Source organism: Trichomycterus rosablanca, chromosome 4, assembly GCF_030014385.1.
Source record: "Trichomycterus rosablanca isolate fTriRos1 chromosome 4, fTriRos1.hap1, whole genome shotgun sequence".
NCBI lineage: Eukaryota > Metazoa > Chordata > Actinopteri > Siluriformes > Trichomycteridae > Trichomycterus > Trichomycterus rosablanca.
The window spans coordinates 32,571,457-32,596,017 of NC_085991.1; the positions used below are offsets into that span (position 1 = coordinate 32,571,457).

The 24,561-nt window shown below is 39.2% G+C and overlaps 2 protein-coding genes across 2 annotated transcripts in view; both read right to left on the bottom strand.

The window, feature by feature from the left end:
- ppp2r5b (protein phosphatase 2, regulatory subunit B', beta) overlaps nucleotides 1-12,614 on the bottom strand; it is a 39,672-nt gene extending 27,058 nt beyond the window's left edge. Inside the window, exon 1 of the mRNA XM_062994185.1 lies at nucleotides 12,224-12,614. Within this exon, the coding sequence (XP_062850255.1) occupies nucleotides 12,224-12,419 (196 nt within the window). The 5' untranslated portion in view covers nucleotides 12,420-12,614. The remainder of the gene's footprint in view (nucleotides 1-12,223) is intronic.
- Nucleotides 12,615-18,291: 5,677 nt separating this feature from the next.
- On the bottom strand, nucleotides 18,292-22,069 carry batf2 (basic leucine zipper ATF-like transcription factor 2). Its single transcript, XM_062993568.1, has 3 exons — nucleotides 21,989-22,069; nucleotides 20,524-20,628; nucleotides 18,292-18,579 (listed from the first exon to the last, which is right to left on the bottom strand). The coding sequence occupies exons 1-3, from the start codon at nucleotides 22,067-22,069 to the stop codon at nucleotides 18,292-18,294; spliced, it is 474 nt and encodes a 157-aa protein (XP_062849638.1).
- Between the last annotated feature and the right edge of the window lie 2,492 nt (nucleotides 22,070-24,561).

Consider the following 24,561-nt stretch of genomic DNA (forward strand, 5'->3'; position numbering starts at 1 on the left):
GACATTTGTGAGAAACATCTTTAGTGCTATTAGACATTTCTGCAGCAAAGCTTCTTCTGAATCCACCAGCTGTACCATCTTTCTCTTTCTGCCTTTGTATTGATTCGAAAACAGCAGTGAAAGAGCAAACCTTCTGTCTGCCTGTAACCCTACACCACCCTGTCCAGCTGGGTCTATAAGAACAAGCAACACTGGTATATACTTACATTCATGCTCACTCTCTCTCACACACACACACATCAACACACACATGCTTAAGGGGGTTAGCAATATGCACATAAAGCATTGCAGATTCCACTGCAGAAGAACATTAAGAGTCCCACAATTCACTCAAAGCAAAACAGCATGCAAAAGGGGTTCTTGCTTTCTCAACCAATTACTGACACTTCACAGCACCAATTAGGCAGACCAAATAGTAAAAAAACTACACTGCCTAAAAAACCTGACTTTATGACTCCATGAGCAGTCAGGAGTAAAGTAAGAGAGAGTTCTGTGTAGTTTATTGTGAAAGAGAAGCTTAGCTTCAGGCTAGAAAGGCTATTTACAGGAACACACTCGCTCACGAGGGTCTGATATGGCCGAGTCACAGCTGGTGTGGAAATAGCACTTATATCAATACATACCATATAGGATCTAATTCAGTCGATCACTATTAACAATTACTCTGCACTTATGCTCTCTATCTCAGTGGTATTCAAACTGTGGGTTAAGGGCATAGGGAAGCTGCCAGGGGAAATGAGCAAAAAAACCTATTCACTTAGCTTTTCTTAAACTTACATTTCAACATTTAAATTATTCTAATAATGTATAGACAATTTGTATTATTCGTCTATGCCTCGAATTACATAAAACAAGCCAGTGCACTGTTTAACTCCCATGATTGTAGAATTAATAGTAAAACATCAGTCATTTTAAATTGATTGTTGTAGCTTTTTTGTAAGAAAACTGTGGATTTTATTAACTTGTTGCTTATAGACACATGCATATACAGGGGTTGGACAATGAAACTGAAACACCTGGTTTTAGACCACAATAATTTATTAGTATGGTGTAGGGCCTCCTTTTGCGGCCAATAAAGCGTCAATTCGTCTTGGAAATGACATATACAAGTCCTGCACAGTGGTCAGAGGGATTTTAAGCCATTCTTCTTGCAGGATAGTGGCCAGGTCACTACGTGATGCTGGTGGAGGAAAACGTTTCCTGACTCGCTTCTCCAAAACACCCCAAAGTGGCTCAATAATATTTAGATCTGGTGACTGTGCAGGCCATGGGAGATGTTCAACTTCACTTTCATGTTCATCAAACCAATCTTTCACCAGTCTTGCTGTGTGTATTGGTGCATTGTCATCCTGATACACGGCACCGCCATTGGATGCACATGGTCCTCCAGAATGGTTCGGTAGTCCTTGGCAGTGACGCGCCCAGTATAGTCTAGCACAAGTATTGGGCCAAGGGAATGCCATGATATGGCAGCCCAAACCATCACTGATCCACCCCCATGCTTCACTCTGGGCATGCAACAGTCTGGGTGGTACGCTTCTTTGGGGCTTCTCCACACCGTAACTCTCCTGGATGTGGGGAAAACAGTAAAGGTGGACTCATCAGAGAACAATACATGTTTCACATTGTCCACAGTCCAAGATTTGCGCTCCTTGCACCATTGAAACCGACGTTTGGCATTGGCACGAGTGACCAAAGGTTTGGCTATAGCAGCCCGGCCGTGTATATTGACCCTGTGGAGCTCCCGACGGACAGTTCTGGTGGAAACAGGAGAGTCGAGGTGCACATTTAATTCTGCCGTGATTTGGGCAGCCGTGGTTTTATGTTTTTTGGATACAATCCGGGTTAGCACCCGAACATCCCTTTCAGACAGCTTCCTCTTGCGTCCACAGTTAATCCTGTTGGATGTGGTTTGTCCTTCTTGGTGGTATGCTGACATTACCCTGGATACCGTGGCTCTTGATACATCACAAAGACTTGCTGTCTTGGTCACAGATGCGCCAGCAAGACGTGCACCAACAATTTGTCCTCTTTTGAACTCTGGTATGTCACCCATAATGTTGTGTGCATTGCAATATTTTGAGCAAAACTGTGCTCTTACCCTGCTAATTGAACCTTCACACTCTGCTCTTACTGGTGCAATGTGCAATTAATGAAGATTGGCCACTAGACTGGTCCAATTTAGCCATGAAACCTCCCACACTAAAATGACAGGTGTTTCAGTTTCATTGTCCAACCCCTGTATGTTTACAGTAGGGTGTGGCAGTTGGTATACCCTAGCATTTAGTGAAAGGGTCACATGTCTTACTGGGCACATCTATTCCACACCCTTTATGCTTTCTGCTGGCTCAGTTGAGTTAATGGACTCAATGGACAAATCATTTTTCAAGGCGCCATTGGGAAGTCACATGGTGTCTTTGTCATTATCAGCAGCCAATCAGGACTCTCTTCTTCATTTAGAGTCACCTGAATACTTACTCTCACATCTGTTTCCCATTTGCTTGTCAGTAGAGAATTTAAGCTCAGCCTTACATTTATAGCATTTAGCAGACGCTTTTATCAAAAGCAACCTACAATTATATTCGAATACAGTTTAAGCAATTGAGGGTTAAGGGCCATGCTCAGGGGTCCAACGGTGGCAATTTGGTAGTTGTGGGGCTTGAACTGGCAACCTTCTGATTACTAATCCAGTACTTTAACCGCTGAGCCACCACTGCCACTTTAGCTAACTTCTTTGTACAGTGTGGTTGACATCTGCTTGTTGGGTATTTGGTGGTTTCTTCATTAGTTTACCATCCTGGGTATGATCTGATATGTAAGACACTGATTTTCTTCCTTTGTTTTGTTTAACTGAGTTACTCATCTCTGGTAACTGATTTAGCTTCTGTGTAACTAATCTTTCGGACACCCCTTGTAATTTGCCTTTTGCTTTTTCTGATTTTATCTTGGCTTGAGCCAAGTTTAGGATTGCTCTCTATTCAAGTAAAGCCATTTGTTGTTAATTTGAACTCACAAATATCTTGTTTGTTTCCTCAGCCTAGCATATTATACCCAATCTAGATTTAAAATAGTTTAAGATTTCCTGTGTACCAACAGTTAAACAGGTTCTAAGTCAATGGCATTCTAAGGCAGACACTATGGGTTTTTGCCAGGCAATTCGTATGGCAGGGTGTATTTGCCTTGGTGTTTTATATGTTAAGACTGAGCCAGTAATTGAAATCGATACACAGCTGACTTTTTAAAAAGTTAAATAAACCTCAGATAAGTGGATGATGAAAAAATGCAAACGTAAAACTGCTGACAGATTTCTTAATCACTTAAGCCTTATAAAAAAAAAACACTTATACATGGGTTGCGAGTGCAGAGCAGGTTTTCAAAAATACTGGTGTGTCTTTTTTTAATAAACAGTTAAGACTTTGGTCTTTTCACACTGTGGCAACAAGCAGTATTAAATCCTGCCCCACAGGTCTAACAATACTCCATAATCTATTTTGTCATAAACGTCATGTTTAAAATACTGTAGACTGATAGCTGTAATAAAAAAGTTTCAATATTTTGTATAATTACTTAAGCACTATATATTGTCAGTACATCACAAAGCCATGCTTCAGCATACTTTGTTTTATTAATTTGCCCAATCTAAATTAGCTAGTAAAGCTATAATTCAAGTTTAACATTTTATTGTAGCTGTACGTATTTGTAAATTCTAGCTATAAAGGCTTTTGTTTTGCTGTGTATGCTAAATAGTGACAAACAGAATTGATATCCAGTAGAGAGGTTCTAATTCTAATAAAGCCTTTATTTTGTTTTTGAAAACGAACTGTATAATGATTATTACCTTACACAATAATTCATTCTAGGGCTGGGCGATATGGATCAAAAATTATATCTCGATATTTTTTAGCTGAATGGCGATATACGATATATATCTCGATATTTTTTCATCCCATAAGGTAATAACAACAAGACACTTCTGAGACAAAGCTACATGTTCCAAATTTTTTACAGGCACTTTTATTAATATTCATGCTGGGGAAGATTTACACAATAACTATTTTTCCTTAAGAAAAAAAATAACTATTGTAAGAAAAAGTTTGTTGTTTTCTAACGTCTCACCTGTCCTGTAATGTGAATTACAAATATATTGTCTGGCCCTTTAAGAATGTTAAGCGTACTATAGGGCACAGGGAGCGAGTGTGTAGGGAAGATAACAGAAATTGACCGTTTCCGGTTGTGCTTGTGTGAGCTTGCATGTTTTGCACTGAGCTTGTATGACATTAAAAGTCTCGTTAAACCCCCCCTCACATGTTTGAACTTTATACATTGTTTTACATCAGTCGCCACAACATTAACATTTACATTAATATTTTCTTTTACCATATAGAACTCAATTCTGTAATCCAGGAAGAACTAATCGTACATGTTACTGTGTAAATATTACAATATATAATGCATTTTAATCAGCGTTCTGCTTCATGCACTTTATCATTATTTAACAGCTTTATTTGTTGTTTAATTGCTGTTTGCTCCTTGTTTACTGCAGAGTTAGTTCATGCAATTTTATTAATTTTTGGATGTTTATTGGCTGAGAACAAGAAATACTATAATAGAAGATAAATAAATAAATGAGTCTCGGACGTCGGGATATCCTCCAGTATAAACTAACGTGCATGTCAGCCCGTGCATGCGCTTGTATGTTTATATTGGTTTTTGAAACGAAAAACGACTCGTTTTCTTGTTTTTCAACTTTGGGATTTGAAGTGAAAAACGAATGGTACACGGAGCTCGAAGATTTTATCTGGACTTGTTTTCGGTTTTCTCTACAGAATACATTATTCTGCTGCTCATCTGACACTTTGAATCCGAACCATCTCCAAATAATTGAGTCATTATTATTCTTTTTACTAAGCAGCTCCTCTTCGATAGCTTCTGTCATGTCTTTATCCGTCTCCATGCTATCGCTGCCTGCAGGACTTACTGGTGAAGCGATGGGGAGGGGTGAGTTGTGTTCAGTGAGGGAGAGGGGCGGGGCAGGTGAACATGTGCAGAGACAAACTGGGAGAAGAGAAAGACGAACTGTCGGATCTAACTGGAACGCAACATCTATATCGATATACGCGATATTGTCTTATCTTATATCGTGTATGAAAATATATCGATATATTGTAAAATCTCGATATATCGCCCAGCCCTAATTCATTCCATAAATAATCAGCACTATTGGTCTTGCTTTCTGGTGCTGATGGTACCCTAAGATATCTGTGTGCTTAGTAATGATACCTGTTCAGGCGGGTGCTTGTTTTAAATGAGAAACTGAGGTGCTATTTCTATACTTGCGATCTGAGAGAGATTCACCAGGGGAAAAATTGGCAACCTCAAGGTAGTTAACTGTATGCAGGAAATGTTTATCTGAATAAGCCACAAAGAAAGGAACTTTACACTGATGCAGACTACAAGTCTAAATATGAACGTCTTTTCCTAAATATATATTAAATTTTTTTTATTTTTAGGTGATGACAATGACAAAAGCTTATTTTTATGGTCATGGACAAAAAAAAGTGGTGGATAGGCATTCTAGGTTTTCCATTTGACCTACAAAGACAGTATTTTGGAGCATCGGTACACAGCTCACAGTGTGACTCATTACTCCAGAGAACATGCTTAAAGACTGAGAGTCAAACTGGCCATGATGTGCCAAAAATTTAAGTCTATCAGCAAAGTCCTTTTTGGACAGAAAAGGATTTATTGCACACCGTTTTTCTTGAGCGTTCTTCTATTAGTTCTTCTTGAAACAGCTTGATGTTCTAAATTCCGGAACTCTTGAGCTAATTTTGTGAGCATTCTTACATTTCTTCAGGACAGTCATTATTATTATTATTTATTAGGATTTTAACGTCATGTTTTACACACTTTGGTTACATTCATGACAGAAACGGTATATACTCGTTACACAAGATTCATTAGTTCGCAAGTTTAATGTTAAACACATTTGTCATGGACAATTTTGTACCTCCAATTCACCTCACTCGCATGTCTTTGGACTGTGGGAGGAAACCGGAACTCCTGGAGGAAACCCACGCAGACACGGGGAGGATCGGACCCACCCAAACCACTCCTCAGGCTCAGCATGACAACACACAGAAGTCAGAAAAGTAACTTACACTGATCAGACATAACATCCACTGACAGGTCAAGTGAATAACATTGATTATCTCATTACAATGGCATGTGGCAGTAGGTGGGGTAGATTAGGCAGCCAGTTAACATTTTGTCCTTGAAGTTGATGTTTCGGAAGCAAATGTAAGAATGTGAGTGACTTTGACAAGGGCCACAGACAAGTAATAATGATGAAAACAAAATATAACGGATGGAGGGTACCTCATTTTTGCCTAGAAGTTTACAGAAGCTCACTTATGAAGGCCAATAGTCTTATGGGGTGGTGAGTGCCTCATGAAGAGAGGCATCAGGTGCAACTCAGCTGTGATCTTGTGAACTTAACCAAGGCAGAATAATACTGTGGCTAAAAGCCAAAAACAAAGGAGAGGAAAGTTAAAGCTGAATAATAAACAACCAAAAAACACAAGAAAGCTGTCACGTCTCAAACTTGAGAACACGAATGATGCCAGTGGAAGCTGCAACACAGGAATGCTATCACTGTCCACCGACTGAGCCCTCAAAAACCAGTACAAAAGAACACCAGTCAAAATGCCAGCAGGGAAAGCCAGTCAGGTAGCAAGAGTCTGACTCTCAACCACGCATGTCAGACAGACATATAAACAAAGGACTCAACATCATAACGTAGACATGCTTATAAAGCATTGACCCCAAGGGTTGAAAGTAATATTTGATTAGTCATAGGAAATGCCGTCAACCTGCACCTCCGATGGAATGGCAGGTGGGTACATTACAGAACTCTTTACTAAAGAAATGACTCCCAACATTTCAAATACTGTCCAAGAACCACTGGGAAACATCCTCATGGAAGCTGGGACCCAAGAATTCAAAGATGGTGTGGAAGGGAATAGAACAAGCACTGCCACATTTGTTGCACCCAAGCATTTGCTTTTAGTTGCTTTCCTGTCAAATGCTTGGAGGTAATGAGGTCGCCTGTCTTTTCTATTCTCGATTCCTGCTTTGAGCTGCGGCTTTGGTTTTGATTAGTTGTATTAATTTCTTGAGTTTTATTACTTTGTAAAGCCGTTCACATTTATATTAGGTTTATATATTTATAGTTTAATTTTGTGCCACAGCATTGTGCTGCTTTGGTTAAGCCTTCTGCACTTGGGTTTATAGTTTTATTTTGCAGGCGCAGGTTTACACCTACCTGGCTCAGTTGTCATGAGGTGTTTACCCATGAACAGTAATACTAGTTAGTGTTGTATAATTATGTAATTAGGGTTTAAATGTTCTGTAGTAGTATTAACTTGTCTAAAGTATTGTATTTTACATACCTAAGATGTTTCCTTTTTGTGAAAATTTCAAGCAATATTTGTCCAAAATTGTTTTTTAACAGGGCGGCACGGTGGCTCAGTGGGTATCACTGTCGCCTCAAAGCAAGAAGGTCCTGGGTTCGATCCCCAGGCAGGGCGGTCTGGGTTCCCCCCGTGTCTGTGTGGGAGCTCCGGTTTCCTCCCACAGTCCAAGAACATGCAGTCAGGTTAATTGGAGAAACTGAATTGCCCTATAGGTAAATGGGTGTATGTATGTGTGCGTGTCTGCCCTGCGATGGACTGGCAGCAGGGACTGGTCCAGGGTGTTACTGTCTGCCTTGCGCCCACATACTGTGCCCCCCCCCCCACAACGACCCTAATTGGATAAGTGGTTAAGACAGTGAGTGAGTGAGTGTTTTTTAACATGTATAGGTAGCCATAAATCTTTAAAATGACTTTAAAATGTCACTTTAACTTCTGCAGTCTAACTTTATTAAGTACAATAGTCAAAATCTGAGCCATGAGTGCAGGAAGTAGCATGAGGCGCCTTGTTGCACTCAAAAAAGGGTCAGCCAATAGTAGAGTATACTGGGCATTATTGTTCAGAAATATTTGAGCTTATTAATTCCTGCCAATCAGACAAGGTACCAATCCATCAGCCCATCATGTCTGAGTGGACACCCAACAGGCACTGTTGAAATTTGTGCCATGATCTCAGCTTTAGTGGGCAAGTGTAAAAGAATGCTGTGCCATCAAGCCCCCTAATAGCAAGAAATTTTTATCATAATAGGAAAAAACAGCCATAACAGACTTATTTAGATGTCATTAGTGCTAATTTTAAAACATTAGCACTGATCGTTTTACCAGGCCTGCCATATAATACTGAAGTCAGATATAAATAAAAACGAGAATAAAGTACAGCAGATCAAGTGAAGAACTGATCTATCTTTTATCTACAGTGTTCGCCACTAGAACAAGGTGATAACAGTGGTTAAGGACACAGGTTCAATCTGAAGCTCCAGAGTAACATACACTGACAGCACACTGCAGCACATCTACACTTTCACAGTAATACTGTCAAATTCTGCTGCACTAAAATCTAACTAAAGCAAATCCCAAACGATTTCATATAGAGCTGAAGTGTGAATCACAAGTGTACTAGAGGTTGCCTAAATTAAAAAACGCCCTTATGATCAAACTTATGATCAGTAAAAAAACTTAATTGTATTAATCCAGTCATGATTTGGTGAGTCATTGACAAATATGTTTAATTTCCTGTGGAAAGGGATGCTATTTCCTGTTTTATAATTCTACCCCAGAGTTCAGAGCAATGACGCTTTTAAGCAACAAAGATGGCGAACAATTAAAGGGTGGTTTTATACAGAAACTTAATAATATGGTGATCTCCTAGACTAAAACAGTCTATACACCAACCAGGCATAACATTATGACCACTGACAGGTGAAATGAATAACAGTGATTATCTCTTCATCACGGGACCTGTTAGTGGGTGGGGTATACTTTCCATTACCAAAAAAAAACTTTAAAAAAAAGAAAAGAAAAAAAACCCACTTTGGTTCTAACAGGTTTCAGCAGATTTGTGTTCTTCAACTGTTGTTTACTTAAGCACAGTAAGCACTAAGCACAGAGAACATGTTAATCTAGTTGTGAATTGGTAAGTGAATGAGTGAGTGTATGCTTTTTGCCCAGAACATACATATACACCGACCAGGCATAACATTAAAACCACCTCCTTGTTTCTACACTCACTCTCCATTTTATCAGCTCCACTTACCATATAGAAGCACTTTGTAGTTCTATTACTGACTGTAGTCCATCTGTTTCTCTGCATGCTTTGTTAGCCCCCTTTCATGCTGTTCTTTAATGGTCAGGACTCTCCCAGGACCACCACAGAGCAGGTATTATTTAGGTGGTGGATCATTCTCAGCACTGGTATGAGTGGATCAGACACAGCAGCGCTGCTGGAGTTTTTAAATACCATGTCCATTCACTGTCCACCCTATTAGACACTCCTACCTAGTTGGTCCACCTTGTAGATGTAAAGTCAGAGACGATCGCTCATCTATTGCTGCTGTTTGAGTTGGTCATCTTCTAGACCTTCATCAGTGGTCACAGGACGCTGCCTACGGGGCGCTGTTGGCTGGATATTTTAGGTTGGTGGACTATTCTCAGTCCAGCAGTGACAGTGAGGTGTTTAAAAACTCCATCAGCGCTGCTGTGTCTGATCCACTCATACCAGCACAACACACACTAACACACCACCACCACCATGTCAGTGTCACTGCAGTGCTGAGAATGATCCACCACCTAAAAAATACCTGCTCTGTGGGGGTCCTGACCATTGAAGAACAGGGTGAAAGCAGGCTAAAAAGGTATATAGAGAAACAGATGGACTACAGTCAGTAATTGTAACTGCCAGCTGATAAAATGGACAGTGAGTGTAGAAACAAGGAGGTGGTCAGAATGTTATGCTTCATTGGTGTATGTAAAACAGGCACCACTGAGCGTCACTCACTTTTACACACACATTAAATAATAGTAATATTTTTAGGGGGCACTTCTAGCTGCCTAATATACTGTAGATCATTTTAACATGTAAGAAAAACATAACAGAATTTCAACCAAAGCTCAGGGGCTACATCCAGACTAAACGTTTTAGTCCCAGAAATAAAATGGGTATAAATGACTGACATTACCTTGTTGAGAGAACCATGAGATATGCATTGATTGATTTGCTTACTGGATTTCTTAAACCTAACGCTGGTTCAAATTCCTGAGAAGATTTGGTTATATATAGAGCCTGGATGGGTAAATACATCAGTAGTCATGCCTTGTGTATTTAATAGGTTTCTCTGAAGCATTCATTTCCAAATACACTGTTAGAGATTTTAAGCCTTTATGATGTTTTTATTGTAGTTGAAATCTTATACAAAAGGAAATAGGAAGAATTAACAAATGGGGACAGAAGCAGGGTCTGGCATCCCATGGCTGACACAGTAGGGCAGCCATGCACTAAGGGCTCTAGGCTATCCAGACCTTGACTATACAAAGAAAAATATGGGTGTTTATCAAAGAGTAATGTCTTATACTAACAGAAGATTAGTATTCCAAATACAAAAATTAAAAATTCTATTCAGAATGCTAAGATTAAACAATTATTCCGTTTAAGATACAATTAAAGGCAATACTCACAATATAGTTTATTATTTAATGCATAATTTAATATGCACATTTTCCATTTCTAATCATTTTCCATACTTAAATAATTAACCCTTTAATAATCCTTAGCCTAGTGGTTACAGTACTGGACTAGTAATCGAAAGGTCGCTGGTTCAAGCCTCACCACTGCCAGGCTGTCACTATTGGGCTCTTGAGCAAGGTCCTTAACCCTTAATTGCTTAGACAAAATACTGTCACAGTACTGTAAGTGGCATTGGATAAAAGCATCTGCTAAATGCTGAAAATGTAAATGTCTGTAACTATTGAACTGGATATTAGCCTGTGACAGACTAATGCTGTAAATAATGGGTTAGACTATTAGACCATGTTAGTGAAAGTGAAGAGATGCAAATCACAGAAGGTCTGATTTAATCCAGCACACCAGACAAGGTTGCCAGATGCACTGTTCGTGCAGAAATAAACTATTACAGAATTGCTATTACGGGTAATTGTTGTCCATGGATTAAAAATGGAATGTACATATTTCTTCATGTATATGTTTTCATTTACGTACAAACCCCAAAGTTGGTACATTTTGTACAATGCAATAAAATCAAAAACCTCTGACTTGTTAATTCTCTTGAACCTTTATCTTTAGTTTGTAAGGTTTTGGCTGATTGTGTTTTGTAATTATAAATAATGTTTGAATTAGATGCCTTCAATACTCCTAAAAAATTGAACAGGGCAAAATAAATTTGGAAAATACTCAAGTTACATTGTTTTAAAACATTCCACAATAAGCAGATGAACTGGAAATAGATGAGGGTATCAAAAAAAACATTTCTCCTGCAAGTGTGCAAATATGCCTTTCACTATCTACAATACATAATATTGTGAAAAGATTCTAGATACTCCGGAGAAATCTTAGTTCAGAAACCACTTCTGAATGTGCAGATCATCAAGTTCAAAGGCCCTGCATGGTAAACCATCATGCTACTGTGATAAATGTAGCAACATGGGGTGCAAAGTACTTTGGAAAACCATAGTCACTTAAGATAGCCTAAAACAAACAAAAATATACCCCCTAAATGTACAAACTACATTTGGAAGTGTACCACTGCAGTGACTAAGTTGTCGCCTAGTGGTTAAGGTACTGGACAAGTAATCCAAAGGTCGCTGGTTCAAGCCCCATCACTGCCAGGTCGCCACTGTTGGGCCCTTGAGCAAGGCTCTTGACCCTCAGTTGCTTAGACAATATACTGTAAGTCGCTTTGAATAAAAGTGTCTGCTAAATGCTGAAAATCTAAAAAGGTACACTTTGGTACTTCCATTACTGAGAGTGTATGAATCTGGTTTACTTACTGAATCATTAACCACTCACAAACATACTCATGTTTAGTAGGTAGAAAATTCTCCACAAGGAGTAGCACATAACTAGATTTGTGCACTTTGGAAGCAGTCCAACTGGTGCTTCCCATCAGTGACCTTGGTATGTACTGAAATGGAACACACACTGAATACACCCCGAACAGTGAATATAGAATTCATCCATTTGTCAACTAATTCTGCCCAACTGTGAATATGACCCACACAGTGTGTCCAGGGCGGCCTACCTTTGAGCAGCGGCAGAGGTGTGAGCTCCACCTGTGAACTCTGATAGCGGAACTGCGATGAACTGTGGGACCTCCGCTGGCGAGCCCTGCGCATGGAGCGGCGTGGAAATCCATCCACCTTCTCGGCGCTGGGCACGGAGAAGGCCGCCGTGGGTGAGGACGGGCTGGAAGGGGGAAGCTTGGTGGGCTGATCCATGGTGGCCGAACGGAGGAGGCAGATGTCCTTAGAAAGGAAAGAGGACCGGTCCTTCAAGAAATGTCTTCCTTTGCAATTTTACCTAAGGGGTGGTAGGCCTATGAAACTGAAATGAAGCTTGCTCGGTCAGGATGCGGATGGAATGATCAATGCTGGATTTGAGAGTGTTTTCCAGAGAAATCCAGTGCACACAGATTCAGTGTTGGAAATAAGCACATCTCTGAGACAATGAGCAGTGAAGAGGAAATCTATACAGAGCTACTTACAGAAATATGGGGGTGTACATAAAGAGCTACTAGAAAGAATGCACTGTCTTATTGGCGTCATTGATAAGTCATCAGTCTAAATTTGGTCCTTATTTGAATGTTTACAACTCGTGTTTACAGATCGTCGAAGGAACTTGGCATTAACTATTCGTTTTGATCAATCAATGTCGCTTCATACTGAAGATCTGGGAAACTGGGTGCGGGGGGGGGGGGGGAATCCTTATAGAATGAATTGCATCAGTTATTGATACAATCTCGTGTTCTTCAGTGCTAATCCTGTTCTCCACCTTGTTGTTTTTTCCCCCTGATCGTAGTGTGATCCGGTTCAGCTCTGCGATCCAGTCAAAGAAACAGGGAATCCGCGCTGCAGGGCGGAGAATGGCGCCGTTACACCCGCCGACATGTGTGCATCAGCAACGGCAAGCGCCGTTCCAGCCCTGCTACCTCCTATCCGTTCTTACAACGACTGCAGTAAATATCAGCAAAATCTATATATACATGTATATAAATCTTGCGGATCTCCGATCGACCGATCTCTGTTTCTTTTTCCTCTGATGGCTTGTTTTTGAGCTTCTCCTCCTATGCCAGTGTCCGCCGCTGCACCGTCGCTCAGGTGCTGCTGCTGCTGCTGCTGCAGGAAGATGTAGGCTAAGCTAACACACTGCGGATGACGCTTTCCTCCCGCTTCTCCTCATTTATTTATTTATTTACTATTTAACGCGTTTGCGCTATCGACCGCAATATGGTTTAATCTTAATTGTTTGTGCTTTCCCGTTCGATCTCTCTTCCGATACACCGAATTAGGCTTTTTTCTAATTCTCTGTAATAAATTCGAGAATTCGAGCTGCTGATGATGCTGTCTGGTATGGTCTCAATCTCTCTCTCTCTCTCTCTCTCTCTCTCTCTCCCTGTCTCTCTCTCTCTATCTTCCCCTTTCTCTTTTTATTTTCTCTCTCTCTCTCTCTCTCTCTCTCTCTCTCTCTCTCTCTCTCTCTCTCTCTCTCTCCCTGTCTCTCTCTATCTTCCCCTTTCTCTTTTTATTATCTCTCTCTCTCTCTCTCTCTCTCTCTCTCTCTCTCTCTCTCTCTCTCTCTCTTCTCTGACTCACTATTCCCTCTTCCACAAAATCCAAGAAACACCATATCAAAAGTTGTGTTATTTACTGCAGAGTTACATTCGATTGGTTGACAAGCATTACCAATTGTATTGCATTATAATACACTGTCTGGCCAAAAAAAGGTCACCACCTGTATTTAACTAAGCAAATAGGTAAGAGCCTCCCATTGGATAATTACTGCATGGGTGATTTATGTTTCAGCTGGCAACAAGTTATTTAACCCTAACTGATGCAGTGAGTAGCTTCTCATTTGTTAAACAACCATGTCGAAAGATACATCCTGTGGTCGTGGAAAAGGGTCAAATTATTGGCATGCATCAAGCAGAGAAAACATCTAAGGAGATTGCTGAAACTACTAAAATCGGGTTAAGAACTGTCCAACGCATTATTAAAAAGTGGAAGGACAGTGGGGAAACATCATCTTCGAGGAAGGAATGTGGTCGGAATAAAATCTTGAATGATCGTGATCGGCGATCACTTAAACGTTTGGTGAAATTAAATCATAGAAAAACTACAGTAGAACTCAGGGATGTGTTTAATAGTGAAAGTAAGAGCATTTCCACACGCACAATGCGAAGGGAACTCAAGGGATTGGGATTAAACAGCTGTGTAGCCTTAAGAAAACCACTTGTCAGTGAGGCTAACCGGCAAAAACGGCTTCAATTTGCTAGGGGGGGTTGGTAATTTGCCCAGCACAAAGAAGGAGCCACCCTAAACTTCATCCCAACATTCTGCTGCATTTCCTTACAGTCTAAGAATTTCTTTTAATACAGTGGAAGGTGTAGCCTCTACTTGTAAACTTTTTGATGGATTTAAAGGTGACAGGAATTCATGTGTGTTTTTATCTTCGCCTCTTACTGTAAATAGAATATCATATAATATACTTCGTATCATGGAGAGTAAAATTCCTAAAATCCCTACAATCATTATTTTTGAAAGATTTGGTCCTAAACATATGGATTATTTACCAAGCCATTTTTGGCAGCGTGACAAGGCTCGACCTATCCTTGCTTATAAAAGGCTATGCATTTCCTGGATGGTGCTTTATACCCAAGCATAATTGCCTGCTAAATTTTTTAAACATTTTGCAGCTTCTGTTTTTAAAATGCACTGTCCCAGCTTTTTTTTTAATTAAGCATATATTTGTCTTTGTATTGCTTTGTTTTAATACAGGACAGAGGTTGTTTTATTGTTTAATCAATAAAAAGTCTAGATGAACAAGTGACAAATCCAAACATCTCAAAAGTAAAACATTTTTAATAACATCAATATTATTTAATACACAACTTTCTATTTACAAATGCTGGAAATACAGTGCTGTTAATGTTTTATTTAAAATCATTGTGGACAAAGCATCATTGTTTAGAAGAGGTTATTGCTGGTAAACGTAGTTTAATATTTATAGGTTTATAGTGATTAGATTAGGGGGTTACATACTGCTTTATGCTTCTGCCATAATTTATTAAAAGTGATTGCAATGTTTATGATAAAGATCAGATCACTTGTATCAAATTGGAGTAGTGAGTTCACAAGTCAAGGTCCATTTCACACATCCTTCATGTGACATTGACAAAAACATGTTCAGTGAATCACAATGTTATATTTTCAAGTACAGTACAGTAAACACTTAAAGTAAATATGTATTAATTAAATGTATAAAATTTGATTATACAGGTATACACAGATGAGGCATAACATTAAGACCACCTTCCTAATTTTGTGTTGGTCCACCTTTTGCTGCCCCATACACAACAAACTGTGATGCACTGTGTATTCTGACACCTTTCTATCAGAACCAGCATTAACTTCTTCAGCAATCAGTAGCTTGTTTTTTGGATCGGACCACACAGGCCAGCCTTCACTCCCGACATGCATCAATGAGCTTTGGCTGCCCATGACCCTGTCGCCGGTTTACCACTGTTCCTTCCTTGGACCACTTCCTTGACCATTTTTCCTGCTTCTAACACATCAAGTTTGAGGATAAAATGTTCACCTGCTGCCTAATATATCCCACCCACTAACAGGTGCCATAATGAAGAGATAATCATTGTTGTTCACTTTACCTGTCATAATGTTATGCCTCGTCGGTGTAAATTATACGAAATTCATGTTCCTTATTATAAAGATTAGCAGCAAGTTGATTTCCATTTAAAATAAAGGCATTTCTGTGTCGATGTGTTACTTGAACACATCACATTTCCTCAGTCATCTGTCATTCTAAAGCTATTCCAACTTTTAGCCAGGCCCAACTTGAAGACACATGAAAGGAGGAGAGTAAGAGTGGGATTTTAGCTACACATCAATTCGATTTTTGTATTTAGTTTTTTTCATTTATCAAGTAATCTTTAAGTAAATAAGTATTTATTTAAAAAGCAATCTGTACTGTACATAGTAATACATTAAATTACATACACAAAATCATAAACATACCAAAAACCATCACAATCATTCAGAATGATCCAAGTCTAACTAGTAAAAATAGATTTTATTTACATTTAAAAGCAGCAGTGGAAGATACAGACTTAATGTTAAGGGGTAGGCTGTTCCAAAACTCAAACCAATATCCAGGCAACAGTTTAGCACCTAACAATTTCACCTTTTAATTATTAAAATAATCCATACAAATGTTTATAAATAATTTCTGTACAGTATACCACACAGATGTTTTGTTAATAAGCAGTTGGTGCCTTTTCTGGGGTGGTATATTTTATGTGCGTACACACTATAATGCTACAGTGAGGCATAAGAAAAGTCAGCAAAGCTATAGGGCTCTATCTCTGGCATAGTCTATACAAAGAAATACTTCAAAATACTTTCTAGTCTTTCTACATCACATAGTGTTTTGTGTGATTATAGAGGAAAGCAGTTTCAACAAACCGATTACTTATAATTGATTTTATCGGCATAAAGAATGATTATGCGAAGTATTTTCCTTAAAATTTCAAAGCTTGTGTATGTTATTGGGTGATAGTGCATACAATTTAAGCATGATAATGCATCGTTGCATACTGTATGATCCATCAACACAGCACCTTGGCTGAGATCATTAAAAACAGGCCATTTTTAACAGATTCCAAAAATTTCCATGTAAAAACCATGTTAAAATCAAAGTCTAAGTGTAACCACATTGTTCATTAATTTTCTCCCTTTTAGCACATCCAGTTGCCTAATTGCGTCATGCTTCCTCTCCACCAATGACGATCTCCGCTCTGATTGAGGACAACGAAGCTAACCCACGCCCCCTCGGACACGTTGGCAGCAGCCGTATGCATTTTGTCACCTACACTTTGGCAAGTGCAATGTGGATCAGCACTGTGTACGGAGAGACACACCCTGACAGCACTCTTTTCCCGTTTCTGTGCAGGCACCATCAATCAGCCAGCAGAGGTCATAATTGCATTAGTTATGAGAGAGTCCCTATCCAGCTTTAATATCCCACCCCTGTCTGAACAACAGGCCAATCATTGTTCATGTGGCTGCTCAGCCCAGCTGGGAGGCAGAGCCGAGACTCGTTATATACTAGATGTATTCAAGATCCCAGCTCTGGTGTCAGAGTGTGTTTTTACCGCTGCGCCACCTGAACGGCTTGGCACCAAAATGATTAAATGACCAGAAATGTAAATGTTTTTAAGTAACTCATTTTTCCAAGGCTTCACAAATCTTTTTGGGTAGACATAATTTTAAGCATGTAGAGATGTGAGATATAGAGATATATAGAAATTGGGTTCTACAGAGGTGATGAATGATTCTGTTCGGCTGCTCCCGTTAAGGGTCACTATAGCAGATTATTCTTCAGCATATTTGATTTAGCATAGTTTTTACAATGGTTTCCTTTTCTGATGATACCCTCCAATTTATCTGGGCTTGAGACTGGTACTAAGGGTGCACTGATTTGAGTCCACCCTCCAACAGCTAGGTTTATGTAATGCCATGCACTTTCAAAATACGAAACTCAGGCACTGTTGTTACAAGCTCTTACCATTATGCAATATTAACTCAAATGAGACTGAAAGAAGTACATATAATGAGTTATAGACCCATTCATTTACATTTAGGTATTTAACAGGTGCTTTAATTCAAACTTATAACTTGTGACTTAATCAAATCCAAGCAATTAAGGGTTAAGGGCCTTGCTCAGTGGCCCAACAGTGGTAACTTGGCTCTGGTGGGGCAAAAACAATTTAGTCACTAGTCCAGTACCTTAACTGCTGAGCTATTACTGCCTTCTTATTTCACTAATATAAAAATATAGATTTTGTATTAATTTCTTAAATACAAATGTATAATGCTGAATGTTACTACTAAAAAGTATTACTCATCCAAACCTAAAGAACCACCCAACTGTTCAAGCCATGTTAGGTTTAAAAAGAAAATATGTAGGCACTATCACATTCTGCAGCATTGTTGACTGTTAGTTGTCAAGCTTCAGTTTTCTGCTGTAACATACACTTGTTTTCACAATGGTGTCTTCTCATATGCCCACTGTGTCTCATGGCAGCCACTCATCTAGGATTTCAGCAAGGGAAAAGTCCTCTGTTGCTGTATCTTGTGTAGACAATAAAAAAAGCTCTTCACTAGGGTTTGGGTTTTGAATTAAATTTGAGGTAGACTTGCTTGGTCCTGATGCAGTGACAGGCACTGAAGGTGTAGGCCAGTGTAGTAGTGTACAGTGAGTTTCATGTTCGTTTAAGGCTGTGGTGTAGTGCTGCAGTTCTTTCTTTAGTTCAGCAATCTCTTTCACAAAGGCAGCATTGGAACATTCCAGTGTCTGCAGTTCCTGTGTGAAAATGCAAAAATGAGGTTATCACAACTAGTGAGTACAAGAAAATATGTTTAGTTTAGTGGGTGGAACAGAGGAGCTAAATGACTTTAAAGTGGCACTGTTATAGGACACTCTTTTTCGACAGGACTAGTTAACTGCTGCTTTTGTGAAGTGAAATCAGCTTGGCTAAGTAGCAAGTAAGCCACAGAGGATCAAAAAGGTCTGTCTCACTCATCACTAGGTTCCAAATCAGAGAGTTTACAATGCTGGAGTATAATATATTAGGTTTCTGTGGCCAACCCTATGCAATGTACAGTAAAGCGAAGTGCCATTAAACTCTGGGTTAACAGTGTAAATATGTCTATATTAATGACTATGGTTTTGAATTTTGTATTTGGGTCAAATTTTGAAGTAAAGTGTACCTAACAAAGTAATAAAAATTATAATTTGTTATAAATCACTTTGGGCAGCAGTGCATAATGCTGTCACCTCACAGCAAAAAAGGCCAGGGTTCGATTCCCTGGGCAAATAGCCAGTGTTGTGTGGGCTTCCCCCGGTGCACTGGTTTTCACCCAAAAGTCCAAAGACATGTAGTCAGGCCAACTGTGTAAAACATGATGTTAAAATCATAATAAATGGTGCCCAGGTGGCGCAGCGGGATATTCCAGTAGCACACCAGCACAGAGATTCTGAACTCCTCGGTTCGAAACTCGGCATTGCCACCGGTCGGCTGGGCGCCATCTAGCGGGCATAATTAGCAGTGCCTGCAGGGAGAGGTGACTGGAATATGTGGGCGGGGTCTTTAAACACTGTGTAAGGACCTTGACTGGTGGATAGAGGTGCATGTGCAGATTGCATGGGTGGAAAAGGGTTCCGTTAAGGGCTGTGCGTCGGAGGAGGAGGCGTGAGCAGCAATATATCCTCCTCAACTGCAAAATATCAGGGATCCCCAGAGGTGGAAGACAAACTGACTACACTAAATTGGGAGAAAATCGGAGAAAACGCATAAAATATATATTTAAAAAAATTATAACAAATTAAATAAATAAAACAGGCCAACTGGAGCTACTGAAAAAGAATCACACCCACTGCAGCCCTGACCAGGATAAAGAACTGTTAAAATAGACAATTAATAAATGATTGAACAAATTATTCTGTTACATTAACCACTTTATCCTGGTCAGTGTCAATCACCATCAGAAAAACTAGGCACAATGCAGGAATATATACTTGACTGAGAGCAAATCCACTGCGGGGCATCACAGACTCATATGTTCACTAATTTACTCAGACTTAAGGTAAAAATGTTTTTAAAAATGAGGAAAAAGACTGAAGAACCCAGAGAAACCCCACGCATACTTGATGATGAAATCAGACTGAGTGGAAACTCCAGGATTTGAATGAGCTCAAAACAGAAAGTAAAAGTAAAACAAAGTAGTACTTTAAAAACAATACACTCTTGTCCACTAAGATCTCACTCACAAAATGTAAATAAAAAAAGCGAATCATTTGGTAAGTTGACAAAAGACTTTACAAATACTTTTTTGTAACTGTTGCCCCCTGAGGACTCAAATGAGCCATAAGTGACGCACACAGATGAATCTGAACTTTTTTTACCCTCACCCTTCCCTTAACAGAGCAGGCTTCCAAGAAATGCCTACCAGGGCAGGAACAGTTTATTACTCTCTCTCTCTCTCTTTCTGACACACACACACATTCACACACCTGCGCACACACACAATTATTACATGTGCAACTCAAACGTAAAGCAGGTATAAGTTATAAAAGTTAACTGTCTTCATTTTACCCACTCAAATAAATTTACAGTTGATATTTAAGATTTATGTGAGTGTTTTTGAAAGATGACAATGAGACTAGTGCTCAAATGAGATAAGTGAACAATTATATAGCAGTAATATTAAGAACTGTAAATAATTATATGTACATATGCATACTGACCTCATGGAGAATGTCTGCCCTCTCTGTCTGCTTTTTTCGACTTTTGCGGGCTGCATCTCTGTTTCTTTGTCGTTGCTGGTATACTCCTTTACCCGTCTGATTGCCCTAACATTTCAAACAAGGTGCAAATAAGCATATAGTAAGCATGCAGTTCTTAAGAATTTACTGATTTATTTATTACAAAAGCAAATAACTTCAGCTTCTGCTACTACAGTTACAACTTATTATAGGAAGTATTTCCTTAGGGCAATTTACTACTACTCCTCCAGGAGTAGTGACAACTACTGCTAGTAATAATAATATAAGTTTTCATTAATGATGGAATCTGTAGATTAGTATTTGCCTCTTTCCAAATATACAGCATACTGTACAATATTGTGTTAGGTTAGATATTGTAGTTTAAATGTAATAGTCACATCACTGTCAGGTGCACTACTAGGAATCTTGGACACACTTGCATAGGGTTCCTTGCCTCATCACCAACAACCAAGACTTACTATATTTTATAGTTAACTCACAGCCACCTTACAGTTATATAAATGTGTTTTAAATATAAAAGAAGAAAAAGAAGAATGCCTTTTTTTGAAGCCATTGTATGCACTCAAGAGCCCAACCTTAGATGCATAGCGGAGCCCAAAGCTCTACCCACTAGGCTATCACTGTCCCAGATAGATAGATAGATAGATAGATAGATAGATAGATAGATAGATAGATAGATAGATAGATAGATAGATAGATAGATAGATAGATAGATAGATAGATAGATAGATAGATAGATAGATAGATAGATAGATAGATAGATCACTTTATTAATCCCAGAGGGAAAGTAAAGTATTACAACAGCTCAAGGTACATCAGAAAAATAAAAATAAATAAAATATATATATAAAATATGGGGCGGCACAGTGGCTCCGTGGGCACTGTCGCCTCACAGCAAGAAGATCCTGAGTTCGATCCCCAGGTGGGACGGTCCGGGTGCTTTCTGTGTGGAGTTTGCATGTTCTCCCCGTGTCTGCGTGGGTTTACTCCGGGTGCTCCGGTTTCCTCCCACAATTCAAAGACATGCAAGTGTGGTGAATTGGAGATACTAAATTGTCCATGACTGTGTTCGATATAACCTTGTGAACTGATGAACCTTGTGTAATGAATAACTATCGTTTCCTGTCATGAATGTAACCAAAAGTGTAAAACATGACGTTAAATCCTAATAAACAAACAAACATATAAAATATAAATCAGTAAGCAGTAGAGAATCTGCAGGTTTTAAAGCATGAATGAATTATTAGTCATTATTATTATTATGTTTTGTCAATATTGTATAACTGGTGTATAAAATTACATCATTTTAAACCAAATTATTAGTAAAACTGGTCTTAATATTAATATTGCTGTTAATTCACACTGGCATTCTCTGCACATTACAGTATGCTTATATTAAAATAAAGTGCTTTAATAGTTGCATTACCCAGTCCTGTGGACTTTGAGATTCACTTCCATAACAGGAATTTGTTTCCTCGTCTAGTCCTTCCATTACAGCAACCGGCATTTCGGAAAAAAACCCCAAAACAATTCACTCTGATATTTTAAAGCAGATAAAAGCTGTTAGGGCGATGCTTCCATGTTACTCTATTCAGTGAAGAACGTTTCTTGTCTGGTGTCCTTATAAATCCTCCAGGCTGGCTGCTGTTTCTGTGGAATGAGTGAGTAGGTGCAGTGCTGATGCAGCATACAGTAATGTTAGCAGCATGTCAGACTGCACTGTTAGTGCTGGGAGCTGTGATTGCGCTTTATAACACTGGGACCAGACCCAGCAGAGATTCTTTCACTTTCACATTATTTGAAACGGGCGCGTTCGCGGAGGTGGAAGGAGGGAGGAAGGACACATTGCGCCAGGTCGATTTCCCGTACTCTTTAAATCTTTCCCGTCCTTATGCTTACATACACACACCCACCTCCTGCCCCCTGGATCTGTACACACACACACACACACAACGCAGGGAGAAACTATTTTAGCTACAGAACAGGCTCAGTCAAATACTGCTGCACACATAAGAAACACCAATGGTTAAGATACTATTCATAAACATGACAAGCACCAAATGAATAATAACCAGACACATTCAGAAAAAGGGCTAGACAGACAGTCGTCAGATAAATCTGAACATATAATTAACAAGGGAGTTTGTTTGTTTGTTTATTAGGATTTTAACGTCATGTTTTACACACTTTAGTTACATTCATGACAGGAACGGTAGTTATTCATTACACAAGGTTCATCAGTTCACACAAGGTTATATCGAACACAGTCATGGACAATTTAGTATCTCCAATTCACCTCACTTGCATGTCTTTGGACTGTTGGAGGAAACCGGAGCACCCGGAAGAAAACCCACGCGGACACGGGGAGAACATGCAAACTCCACACAGAAAGGACCCGGACCGCCCCACCTGGGATCGAACCCAGGACCTTCTTGCTGTGAGGCGAGAGTGCTACCCACTTAGCCACCGTGCCGCCCCATCAAGGGAGTAACACTGAACATAGAGTATAACAAGGATTAGATGGATGAAGCTAAATTATATACATTAGACGAATAAAATTATACATACAGCTGGACGAAAATGAAAATGCTTCAAAGCAGAGCTTTGACATCAACACACCAATGGTTTTAACCAGATTTAAGATATTACATCACATTTTAGGCATTTAGCAGATGCTTTTATCCAAAGCGAGTTACAGTATACAGTCTAAGCAATTGAGAGTTAAGGGCCTTGCTCAAGGGCCCAACAGTTGCAACCTGGCAGTGGTGGGGTTTGAACAGGCAACCTTTTGCTTTCTAGTCCAGTACTGTAACCACTAGGCTACAACTGCCCTCGTGCCCCATATTAATTGTGTGCACATAGTATTATTGTCCCTGTTTGCATTAAATTATTAAAATATACCTTTTCAAATATTTATTTTTGGTCTGATTACAAATAGGTGTAACAAATAATGACATCCCTTTATATTTTCGCATCGTATTCAATTACCCAATTGCATTGCGCTTCCTCTCTACTGATGCCGATCCCCACCCTGATTGAGGAGAGTTATGACTAACACACGTCCCCTCTGACAAGTCTGTATCTTTTCACCTGCACGAAGCAAGGTCATATGCAAATCAGCTTTGTGTACGGAGAGCCACACCCTGATCAACACATTATCCCTTGTCTCTGTGCAGCCAGCAAAGGTGATAATTGCTTCAGTTATGAGGAGTCCATATTTGGCTACCACCCTGTATGAACAGCCAGTCGTAAGTTCATGTAGGCCTTCAGCCTGCCAGTGTGGACGTGATCCTTTTAAATAAATATACTTAAATAAAACACCAGTAAAAATTTATTGCAGTCGTTCAGAAAAATAAAAAAACTTAAAATAATAGTGATAATGTGCATTATAATATGGATAAAGCTGGACATTCTACAGACACATAAAGTTGGACAAAACAGTGTCAATATAACACATCAGAACAATAAAGCTGCACATGCACTAGACACCGGACAAATAAAGCTGGAAATAGACACCCAGCTTTATTGGTTTTATGTTGTTATATGACCAGCTAGCTTTATTTAATTTGTCAGCTATATAGGTTTTTCTTGTATGCCTTGAAATGAGTAACCTGCTTTATGTCTTATAACCAACATAAGATTAATAATGCTGTACATATCACAGGCATCAGACAAACAAAGATACAGCCTACATATAACAGACATAAGATGAATAAAGCTAAACAAAGTTATAGGCTGTGTTATAGACTCTCCTATCTTCTTTGCTTCCTCCTAGTTCTGTATTTAGTTACTGCCTGCATCAGCACAACTGTTCACCTGACTCTACACTATTCATGTAAATCGTTTTTATTCATAAAAAACCAGGCATGTTTAAATTTGGGTGATGTTCCAGAGAACTGAGAAACAGAGGGAGAGGTTAAGAGGTTCCAGACCTGGAAATTTCCAATCCGTTCTGTTATAAAGAACACATTTAATTGAAAAAAATCTGATTAGGAATTC

Coding starts and splice junctions, on each gene's coding strand:
- batf2 (XM_062993568.1), bottom strand. CDS start 22,069: ATGCCGGTTGCTGTAATGGAAGGACTAGACGAGGAAACAAATTCCTGT. Junction 20,629..21,988: donor CTCAAAGTCCACAGGACTGG/GTAATGCAACTA, acceptor TTGAAATGTTAG/GGCAATCAGACGGGTAAAGG. Junction 18,580..20,523: donor GGGCAGACATTCTCCATGAG/GTCAGTATGCAT, acceptor ATTTTCACACAG/GAACTGCAGACACTGGAATG.